The sequence below is a fragment of the Nyctereutes procyonoides genome, unplaced genomic scaffold (genome assembly GCF_905146905.1).
Source record: "Nyctereutes procyonoides isolate TBG_1078 unplaced genomic scaffold, NYPRO_anot_genome, whole genome shotgun sequence".
NCBI lineage: Eukaryota > Metazoa > Chordata > Mammalia > Carnivora > Canidae > Nyctereutes > Nyctereutes procyonoides.
Window position 1 is genome coordinate 8,710,653 of NW_026575130.1, and position 12,056 is coordinate 8,722,708.

Sequence of the window (12,056 nt, forward strand, 5' to 3'; positions counted from 1 at the left end):
TTCTTTATCCATCTCCCATTTTGTGCACCTTTCCTTTTAAGGTAATTTCCACATTCACCTACCACTTGGGATGGCTCTTCTTCCAGATATCCATGTGAGTTTATGTCTCTGCTCAGCTCTCACCTTTCCAGAGGGGCCTTCCCTGGTTACTATCAAAAACAGCATTCTTGATTCCCTTATATAGCTTTATTTTTCTTTGTAGCATTCATTATGCCTGACATGTATTATCTTTTCCCCAGTCCTCCATACCAGTACTCTAAACTATAAGCTCTGTGAAAATGGGGATTTTATGTTTTGTGCCTAGAACAAACTCTGACAAGTATTAAGTGCTTAAAAATATCTATTGAATGAAAAACAAAATATCCAGACAAAAGATTTTTGCCTTTCCTAAAATAGAAACATGATACTTTTTTGTTATAAAATTACAGTATTCAGTTGTCCTTAAGAGTATTGTAGTTTTTCCTAATGTTCAATAGGATTCACTCTTGCTGTAGGCAGCATGGTACAGAGACAAGTACAGTCCTGGGGAGTGAGGGTGGGATGAAGAGTAGGTGGTGGGTGGGAAGAACATTTCGGATTTACTATTAGCTCTGTCATTAATTAGTAATGTCATTTAGAGTGAGTCATTTAACCTCTCATTTCCATCAGGGAATGTGAGAGAGTACTTTTATTTTTATCTAAAGAAAAGAGCCACCAAACATAAAACTGGTAAAATCCCTCACCGCACATACCAAGAACCTTTTTCCTTTCAAAGTTAATTGGTGGGACTTTCATAGTTATAAAACAGATCTAATATATCTTTAATTGTTTTTATAGCAAATAAGCTGTTAGTAAATGAAAGATTTTTTTCATTAGAATAAAATCACTCTCAAAATTCAAGGTGGTAATCTTTTTTTTAAAAGATTTATTTATTTGTATATAATCGTGATAGACACACACAGAGAGAGAGGCGCAGAGACACAGGAGGAGGGAGAAGCAGGCTCCATGCCAGAAGCCCGACGCGGGACTCGATCCCGGGACTCCAGGATCGTGCCCTGGACCAAAGGCAGGCACTAAACCGCTGAGCCACCCAGGGATCCCCCAAGATGGTAATCTTAATAGTCGACTGAATAAAATGGTCATATGTGGTGTGAAAATTTTCTTGCTATGAATGTACAGAAAAAAATGCCTAATTTAACTGAGAGAGACAAATTAAAATTTTACCTAGTTAATAATCATATGTATTTTAAAAGTGACACTGGTTTTTTAGAATACAAACAGAATAAGTACTTGGTAATGTCCACAAACTTATAAAAACGAATGGATTCAAATACTACCAAATGCAAGTAGTAAATTCAATATATCCTATATGTAAAAGTAACACCCACTCTCCCCCCACACAAAAAAACCACCAAATATTGTCAAGCAAAATATTTTTAATTAGTAGGCTGATCATAAATAAATCCACATAAAAGATTTAACAGAATTACAAAGAGTTTTGTATTTCTTTTGTGGACTCAATTCATAATATGCATTAGTCAACCTCATTCTCTAACTGTGACAAAAAGAGTTGTCATCCAACAATGCAGCACAGTTTAAGCAATTCATATTTTGTAGTTACATTTTTACATTTTCTTTACAAATGTAACATTTATGTACATTATATATATTTTTCTATAGTTCATGTTCTGAAATGCTATTGTTTTTACAGGGAAAATATTGAATTCATGAATACAAATCATTCCTTGTTAAAAAGTAATTCATATAAACAAGTAACACGGTACCACTGCCTTTTGGCATCTCTTGTCAGAGTTCGAGTCCAGAAATGTTATATTAATTCTAAGAAAAAGGAATTCATCTACTTTGCCATTATGACACATCATTCCACACAGCTACATAGATGTGCCGGCCTGCAATGAACAGAGCACTGTGCTGCTGCATTACTGGAAATGTGAAGAAATCAATTCAAAATATACTTGATGAAACAGCATCATCATTACCATGAATTCAGGCTGAAGAAAATCTGCCAGGTTTTTTCTTCCCCTTTCCCTTTTGCCAAAGCCTCAGGGTGCTATGCTTTGCACTCTGTCTTGGAACAACAAATGCTTTCATTTCAAATATCCTACGTGCTTCTCTGACAGATTATGCTTTACCTAGGCTATGGATCTTTTTCTTCTCATTCAATTTTATTCCACTTCACTTACAAATCTGCTGCTGAATGTGAAGCAAAAATTCATAGTAAGAGAACGCAGCTTCTGTTCGGTCTTCAATCAAATGTTGAAAAAATTCCGTTTTGGCAGGACTCTCATCTCTGAAAAAGAAAAAGTGTTTAAAAATGCACATTCTTATAAAGAATAATTATACATTAAAAAATTACTAATACACGGGGGCTTTAGGAAAATGGAACATAGGGGATATTAATCAATTAACAGCATTCTCTTATTAGAATATATTTTCATAATATTATTTAAAATTTGCTCTGAAGACAAACAGTTTCACACAGACTGCACGGGATAAGACAATTTGATAATTAAGTTACAGAAGTACTTACTTTACCACGTGAAGAATTGGGCTTAATGGTCTGTTGTCTCTCAGCCAAGTTATAAAGGATCTCGCTCTTTCTGATGAAAGGGTATCTAGCTCTGGAAGATGTGTCTGGTAAAAGTAATATAATTAGGAAATTACTTCCTTTCTCACAGACTGTAGCAATATTAGAACTGAATCATGATTCATTCCCACTACCTGCCAGCACTCGATTTCCAGACCTAAAGCAGCAACCAAATGAGTAAAATTTAAATTGTTCACATATGTTTATATCTTTCTGGATAAGTTAACAAAACATGTGTTTATTGATGACTGATTGTGAGAATGAGAGTGTGTGCGTGCATGCGCAAGCAGGGGCAGAGGAGAGAGGGAGAGAGAGAATCTTACGTAGGCTCCACATCCAATGCAGAGCCCAGTGCAGGGCTCCATCTCACAATCCAGAAATGATGACTGAACTTAAATCAAGAATCAGATGATTAACCAACGGAGCCACCTGGGTGCTCCAACACATGTTTAATGATAAGTATGTCACAGATATTTTACCTGCATATTATAGTTTTTCTGAGTAAGTCAATAAAACATATACAATGATTAGTAGGTCACTAGTATTATGTTGCACTTTTAGTTCCATCTAACGAAAACATGCAAATGAAGGTGGCTATCATTAATTTCCAAATTTACTCAACAGTTATAGATTCCATCCTCTTTTAGTAACAGCCATTCTCAGAGAATTCTCTGTTTCAAAGGACATCCATGTGGCCAACAAGACACATGAAAGGATGTTCATCATCATCATTTACCATGAGGGAAACGCAAATCAAAGCTACCATGAGATAATACCTCACACCTATCAGAATGGCTGGCTAAAATCAACACAAGAAACAACAGATGTTGGCCAGGATGTGGAGAAAGGGGAACTTACACTGTCAGTGGGAATGCAAACTGGTGTAGCTACTATGGAAAACAGTATGGAGATTCCTCAAAAAGTTAAAAATAGATAATATTATCCCATGACCCTGCAATTACACTACTGAATATTTAATCCAAAGAATACAAAAATACTAATTCAAAGGGATACATGCACCCTGATGTTTATAGCAGCATTATCTACAATAGCCAAAATATGGAAACAGTCCAAGTGTTCACTGACTGCTGAATGGATAAAGAAGAGATGGTGTGTAGAATATTACTCAGCCACCAAAAGAATGAAATCTTGCCATTTGCAATGACATGGCTGGAGCTAGAGTATACTGCTAAGAAAATAAGTCAGTCAGAGAAAGACAAATACCACATGATTTCACTCATATGTAGAATTTAAGAAACAAAACAAATGAGCAAAGTGAAAAAGAGAGACAGAGACAAATCAAGAAAGAGACTCAACTACAGAGAACAATCTAATGGTTACCAGAGGGGAGGACAGTGGGGGGTTGGGTTAAATAGGTGACGGGGATGAAGGAGTGTACCTGTCACGGTGAGCACCAGGTGATGTATGGAAGTGTTGAATCATTATACTGTATACTTGAAACTAATATAACACTGTATGTTAATTACCTGGAATCAAAATAAAAACTTAAAAAAAAATTTAAAGGTGAGGAATTTTATTTATTTATTTATTTTTTCCTCGAGGACTTTTTTTTTAAATATTTTTTTCTTTATTTATTTATGATAGTCACACAGAGAGAGAGAGAGGCAGAGACACAGGCAGAGGGAGAAGCAGGCTCCATGCACCAGGAGCCTGACGTGGGATTCGATCCCGGGTCTCCAGGATCGTGCCCTGGGCCAAAGGCAGGCACCAAACCGCTGCGCCACCCAGGGATCCCAAAGGTGAGGAATTTTAAAGAACATGTATAAATATATTTAAAAATTATATGGGAGATTATTTTTAAAAGATCTAAAAAAGCCTTTTCTTTTTTTTTTTTTAAAGATTTTATTTATTTATTCATAGAGATGCAGAGAGAGAGAGAGAGGCAGAGACACAGGCAGAGGGAGAAGCAGGCTCCATGCAGAGAGCCCGACGTGGGACTCGATCCAGGGTCTCCAGATCACGCCCTGGGCTGCAGGCAGCGCTAAACCGCTGCGCCACCGGGGCTGCCCTAAAAAAGCCTTTTCTTATATATTTTTATAAATATACTTTGTAATTTTTTTAATTTTTATTTATTTATGATAGTCACAGAGAGAGAGAGAGAGAGAGAGAGAGAGAGAGAGAGAGAGAGAGGCAGAGACACAGGCAGAGGGAGAAGCAGGCTCCATGCACCAGGAGCCCGACGTGGGATTCGATCCCAGGTCTCCAGGATCGCGCCCCGGGCCAAAGGCTGGCACCAAACCACTGCGCCACCCAGGGATCCCTATACTTTGTAAATTTAATAAATATGTTATATAATATAAATACATATTTTTGTATATTTATTTACAATGAAGTTTCCAAAGCCAAATTAATAGTAAACTACATAGAGTATGCAAAAAAAAAATTTGAGCAGAAAAGCTTTATTTACTGTTATTTTGTTTTCTTAATTGTGAGTGAGGCTGAACATTGTTTCATATAGCTACTACTATACTTCTCTTCTGCAAATTGCCTATTCAAATCCTTTGCCCAGTTTTCTTTTCCTTTTTTTTCTGAGGGGACCAGGGTGTCTTTTTCTTAAAGATTTGTAAGACAACTTTTTATACTAGAAAAATTAGCCCTTTTTCATTTCTGAGCTTCAGATAACCTCCTGATTTTGTTGTGTCTTTTGGCTTTATTTATTTTACTACATAGAAATGTTAATAACTACAGCTTCTAAAATAAAGTTTACTATTTTATTTAGAACTTATTTTTTTTTAAGATTTTATTTACTCATGACAGACACAGAGAAAGAGAGAGGCAGAGACACAGGCAGAGGGAGAAGCAGGCTTCACACAGGGAGCCCGACATGGGACTCGATTCCAGGTCTCCAGGATCACACCCCGGGCTGAAGGCAACGCTAAACCCCTGGGCCATCGGGGCTGCCCTAGAACTTATTTTTCATATGTTTTTTTCCCGTTTGCTCACATTCTTGCCTCTTTTCAAACTTTTCCTTATTAACTTCATTTGCTGAATCTGAAAAGTGAACTCTGGAATTAATATGTAAAATTAAAAAAATAAACAATAGCAGAATGTGATAAAAGTTATACTGACTTTAAATTATTTCAAGAGGAAGGACATATTTAACAATATCCAGTGATAAATTTGGCCTTTCCTAGTAATGAAATATAGAATTATTTTCAGAATCCTATTTCTTTGGTATTGGTTAATGTAGGCTGTTCCTATTAATGAAATATAGAATTATTTTCAGAATCCTGTTTCTTTGATATTGGTTAATATACATACAATAAAGGTCCACTGAAAAAATTATGTTCGTTATCAGCAAAATAATTTATTTTTATTTTTATTTTTTATTTTTTATTTTTTAGCAAAATAATTTAAATCAGAAGTTAAAGTTGTTGGAAAACAGGCTGGCAGTTCCTCAAAAAATTAAACCGAGTTTACCATATGACGTAACAATTCTACTCCTAGGTTTACACCCAAGAGAACTGAAAACATAAGTTCACACAAACACCTGCACATAAACTGTTCATACTAGTACTATTTATAATAGCCCCAAAGTGAAAGCAATCCAAATGTCCATGAATGAAGGACTGGATTTAAAAATGTAGCATAGGAAAAAAAAAATGTAGCATAGGGATGCCTGGGTGCCACAGCTGTTGAGTGCCTGCCTTTGGCCCAGGGGATGATCCTGGAGTCCCGGGATCGAGTCCCACATGGGGCTCCTTGCGTGGAGCCTGCTTCTCTTTCTCTCTCTGCCTGTGTCTCTGCCTCTCTCTCTCTCTCTGTCTCTCATGAATAAATAAAATCTTTTAAAAAAATGTAGCATAATGGTACAATTATTATTTAGTCATAAAAAAAGAATGAAGTATTCATACATACAACAATATGGATGAACTTTGAAAACATTGTGAGAAGTGAAAGAAAGCAAACACAAAAGGCCACATGTGATTCCATTTATATGAAATGTCCAGAACAGGCAAATCCATAGAGATAGAAGGTAGATTAGTGGTTGCTAAGGGAAAGCAGGCGGGGAGAATTTGGAATACAAATTTCTTTTTGGGGTGATAGAAATGCTCTGAAATTAAGATACTGGTGATTATTGTATCAATTGTGAATACAGTAAAAACTAATCAGTTTTACATACACTTTATGATAATTAAAGTGGTGAAATATATGTGAATTTTATCTCACTAAAAATTTTAGCATACAAAACCTTAAAACTATAAGAGCCACTGACCATTTTCTGTGGTATTGATGCAAAATTAGGATACCCAAGTACATCCTCTATGAAGTTATTATCACAGCTTTTTCCAATCCAAATATAAAAAACCTAAAATGAAAAAAAGAAAACAATAAAATATTAAGACTCCCTAATCAGGAACCTATTACAGCTAATTTTCTCAAAATTATCAAGCATAAAAGAGGTAAAGTATACTATCTCAAGTAGGAAGGGGGCTATCACTAATTTCCAACTAGGAAACCCTAATTGGTACATTTGGAATCTGTATCCAGGAATCTAAAGTGGTTCACATCTTCTTAGCTTAATTTCAAGACTTCCCACAAAATACATTTTACCACCTTCCTTCCTTACTTTTTTCCCCAATAGGAAGGTAGTACATTAGCCAGGATAACTGACTGACTTGCTCTATCTCCTATCCACTTGTTTGATTGCTGTCTGTGTATTTTAACTAATAGGCACCCCTCACCCGCCCTTTACTTGCTCATAGGTAGCATTTCTGAAGCCATCTTGACCACTGTGATACCCTTCACCATGATCCCGCCCAGTGACTTTGCCTGAACTCCTAATCATTAATGGCCATTTCAGAAAATGCATAGAAGTTGAAATTGATGGACTCCTGTGGTGCCTTTGAATTTTATGATTCTAGATGATAAAATCCTTAAAGACAGAATTTATCTCTTTACTTTTCTATCAAGCATACGTAATCCATGATAATAAATAACTATGATAATAAATAACTATGATAATAAAAGTATATCCAACTAGAAAAGTCTAAAATAAATTGACCTCTTGTGCCAGGTACCAGTTTACTGCCTCTCAATTCCTAATTCTACCTTTCACTGCCTGATCTATGATAATAAAGCTGGACCCTGTACGTGTTGCTCCTTTTGCCAGCTGGAACAGTGTTGAACTTTAACAGTAGAGGGTGCTTACAGAGCCACAGTCCATAAGGAAAGCACCTTCTCTTGTCAGTTTTTCTGCGGACAATTTTTGAAGAGGTGGCTGAGGTACAACCCTGTCATTAACGTGTATTGCACCCTGAAAAAAACAAAAAGAGAGAGAGAGATGGAATGAGTTTGTGAAACTATCATCATAGTCTGGAACACAAAGGCTACAAGCTCTTTATGAAATACTGAAAAATGGCACTTGAGAATTTTGTAAGATGCAAAAAATTAATTGTAATACTTTACCACGTTGGCTGTAGCATCAAGACACTCAAATGTATTCAAATCACAAAGATAAAAACATGATGGGGCCTCTGCTCGAGATTCTCTCTCTCTCTCCCTCTGCCCTCCCCCCACTCTCTCTCTCTAGAATAAATAAATGAAATCTTTAAAAAACAAAGATAAAACCATGAATATGTAAAATGATCTGTCCACTTCCTTCCTTTCTGGGATCTGATATGTTAAAAGTATGATTATTAAATCTGCTGCAAAGCAAGCTCCATTTTTACATTTCTCGAGTAACAAAATACAGAAGATTCCAAAGAGTTTTAATGCAAGGAAGAGAAGACACAACATATTTGCATATTAAAAATAACTGTTGGACACCAGATTTGGTTTATAGTACAATCAAAATTGCACTTGGGGGCAGCCCTGGTGGCGTGGCGGTTTAGCGGCGCCAGCAGCCTGGGGTGTGATCCTGGAGACCCGGGATCGAGTCCCACGTCGGGCTTCCTGTAGGGGGCCTGCTTCTCCCTCTGCCTGTTCCTCTGCCTCTCTCTCTGTGTCTCTATGAATAAATAAACAAAATCTTAAAAATATATATATATATATATTTTTTTTTTAAATTGCACTTGGATCAGAAGGAACATACCTCAACATAATAAAGGCCATATATGAAAAATTCACAACTAACACATACTTAATAGTGAAAAACTGAGAGTTTTTCCCCTAAGATCAGGAACAAGACAAGGATGTCCACTGTCACCACTTTTATTCAACATAGTACTAGGAGGGCAGCCCGGGTGGCTCAGCGGTTTAGCGCCGCCTTCGGCCCAGGGCGTGATCTGGAGACCCGGATCGAGTCCCACATCGGGCTCCCTGCATGGAGCCTGCTTCTCCCCTTGCCTGTGTCTCTGCCTCTCTCTCTCTCTCTCTCTCTCTCTCTCTCTCTCTCTCTCTGTCTCTCATGAATAAGTAAATAAAATATTAAAAAACAAAACAAAACATAGTACTGGAAGTCCTAGCCACAGCAATCAGATGGCAATAACAAAAATAAAAGGCACCCAAATTGGTAAGGAAGAAGTAAAACTTTCACTATTTGCAGATGACATGATACTCTCCATAGAAAACATTGGAGATTCCATCAAAAAATTCTAGAACTGATAAACGAATTTAGTAAGCTTGCAGGACACAAAATCAATATGCAGAAACCCGTTGCATTTCTATACACTAATAATGAAGTAACAGAAAGAGAAATTAAGAAAACAATTCCATTTATAATTACACACAAAATAATAAAATACCTAGGAACAACTTAACTAAGGCTGTAAAAGACCAGTACTCTGAAAACTATAAAAGACTGATGAAATCAACTGAAAATGACACAAATAGAAGATATTCCATACTCCTGGATTGGGAGAACAAATTGTTAAAATGTCCATACTACCCAAAGCGATCTGCAGATTTGATGCAATCCCTATCAAAATAGCAACAGTATTTTTCACAGAAATAGAACAGATAATCTTAAAATGTATATGAACTACAAAAGACCCCCAAAAGCCAAAGCAATCTTGAAAAAAAGAACAAAACTGGAGGTATCACAATCCCAGATTTGAGATATACTACAAAGACACAGTAATAAAAAACATTATGGTACTGGCACAAAATAGACACATATATCATTGGAAAGGAATAGATAGCCCAGAAATAAACTCATAATTATTTGGTCAATTAATCTTTGACAAAGGAGATAAGAACATGCAATGGGAAAAGGATAGGCTCCTTAACAAATGGTGTTGAGAAAACTGGACAGCAACATGTAAAAGAATGAAACTGAACTACTTTCATATACTGTACACAAAAATAAACTCAGAATGGATTAAGAACCTAAATGTGTGATTTGAAACTGTAAAAATCCTAGAAGAGAGCACAGGCAGTAATTTCTCTGACAATGGCCATAGCAACAGTTTTCTAGATAGGTCTCATAGGGTGAGGGAAATGAAAGCATAAGTAAACCATTGGGGCTACATCAAAATAAAAATCTTCTGCACAGCAAAAGAGACAATCAACAAAACAAAAAAATAACCTACTGAATGGGAAAAGATATTTGCAAATGATATATACAATAAAGTTTAATATCCAAAATATATATAAAGAACTTATATAATTCAACAACAAAAAACCCAAATAATTCAATTTAAAAATGGGCAGAGGATATGAACAGACATTTCTTCAAAGATACCCAGATGGCTAACTGACACATGAAAAGATGCTCAACAGCACTTGTCATCAGGGAAATGCAAATCAAAACCACAATGAGGTATCACCTCATACCTGTCAGTATGGCTAAAATAAAAAACATAAGAAACAACAAATGTTGGCAAGAATATGGAGAAAAATGGAACCCTCTTACACTTGGTGGGAATGCAAACTGGTACAGCCATTGGGGAAAACGATATGGAGATTTCCTCAAAAATTTAAAAATAGAATTACCATATGATCTAATAATTCCACTATTGTGTATTTACCCAAAGAATACAAAAACACAAATTCAAAAATATATATGCATCCCTATGTTTATTGGAGTATTATTTAAAATAGCCAAAGTATGGAAGCCATCCAAATATCCATCAATAGATGAATGGATAAAGAAAAAGTGGTGTGTGTATACACACACACACACACACACACACAAAATGGGATATTACTCAATCATAAGAAAGAATGAAACCTTGCCACATCATGGATGGATCTAAATGGTATAATTCTAAAAACAAAAATAAATAAATAAATGGTATAATTCTAAGTGAGGTAAGTCAGAGAAAGATTAATACTGTATGATTTCACTCATATGTGGAATTTAAGAAACAAATGAACAAAAAGAAAGAAAAGAAAAGAAAAGAAAAGAAAAGAAAAGAAAAGAAAAAAACTAAAAAAACCCAGACTCTAAACTAAAGAGAACTGGTGGTTACCAGAGGGGATGTGAGTTAGGAGTGGGTGAAGGGGATCAAGAGTATATTTATCACGATGAGCACTGAGTAATGCATAGATTTACTGAGCCACCTTATTATACAGCTGAAACTAACATATAACACTATACATTAATTACACTGGAATTGAAAAGAAAAACAAACAAACAAAAAACCAGGGCGCCTGAGTGGCTCGGTTGGTTAAGCATCAGCCTATGATTCAGGCCGTGATTCTTAAGTTCTGGATCAAGGCCTGTGTTGGGGTCCCTACTCAGGGGCAAGTCTGCCTCCCTCCCTTTCCCCTGACTCATGCTTTCTCAAATAAATAAATAAAATCTTTAAAAACAAAACAAAAAAATTGTACTTCAATCATATAAAGAACAATCTCTATAAAATATACATGGAAATGGCCATTCTACAACTTAGCTTTGTAATATTACAACCAAACCCGCAACGTGAATTACTTCCCATATTTTTGAAAACTCAGTAAATGATCATAAATAGTTATCTGATAGCCTTATTGTTCAACCAAATTCATAGGTAGTATCCTTATTTAATGTATTACTACCATAAGGGAAAAGCAGATGTAAAAAATTGTTACTAGGGGGATGCCTGGGTGGCTCTGCGGTTAAGCACCTGCTTTTGGCCCAGTGCGTGATCCTGGGGTCCCAGGATCGAGTCTCGCATCAGACTCCTTGCATGGAACCTGTTTGTCTCTCTATGTTTCTGCCTCTCTCTCTGTCTCTCATGATAAATAAATTAAATATAAAAAAAATTGTTACTAATATATTAGCACCTTAGCTATAGAATTAAGACATTCAAATACATTTAAATTTAAACATTTCAAACACACACAAAAAATTATACCTCATCTGTCAATCTGTCTATCCTGTACAAGTTGGGATGAATCATTTTCATTAGATGAACAAGTGGCTGACACTTTATCTGACACATGGCATATACACGATCATCCAGCCGTGTGCTTGTACCGGTTCTGAATGCTTTCTACAAAGAAAAAAAACCCCACATATTTTTAAAATAAAAACATAAATATAGATAAACATCAAAACAAATACATATACCACCACAGTCATGGA

The 12,056-nt window shown here is 35.9% G+C and overlaps 1 protein-coding gene across 2 annotated transcripts in view; it reads right to left on the bottom strand.

The window, feature by feature from the left end:
* Positions 1–1,397: 1,397 nt before the first annotated feature.
* SEC24B (SEC24 homolog B, COPII coat complex component) overlaps positions 1,398–12,056 on the bottom strand; it is a 95,544-nt gene continuing 84,885 nt past the window's right edge. For both annotated transcript variants that reach the window (XM_055342464.1, XM_055342463.1), the window contains 5 exons: positions 11,827–11,964; positions 7,761–7,865; positions 6,825–6,917; positions 2,531–2,634; positions 1,398–2,290 (listed from right to left, as the gene is read on the bottom strand). In XM_055342464.1, coding sequence (XP_055198439.1) covers positions 2,176–2,290; positions 2,531–2,634; positions 6,825–6,917; positions 7,761–7,865; positions 11,827–11,964 — 555 coding nt within the window. In that variant the 3' untranslated portion in view covers positions 1,398–2,175. The remainder of the gene's footprint in view (positions 2,291–2,530; positions 2,635–6,824; positions 6,918–7,760; positions 7,866–11,826; positions 11,965–12,056) is intronic.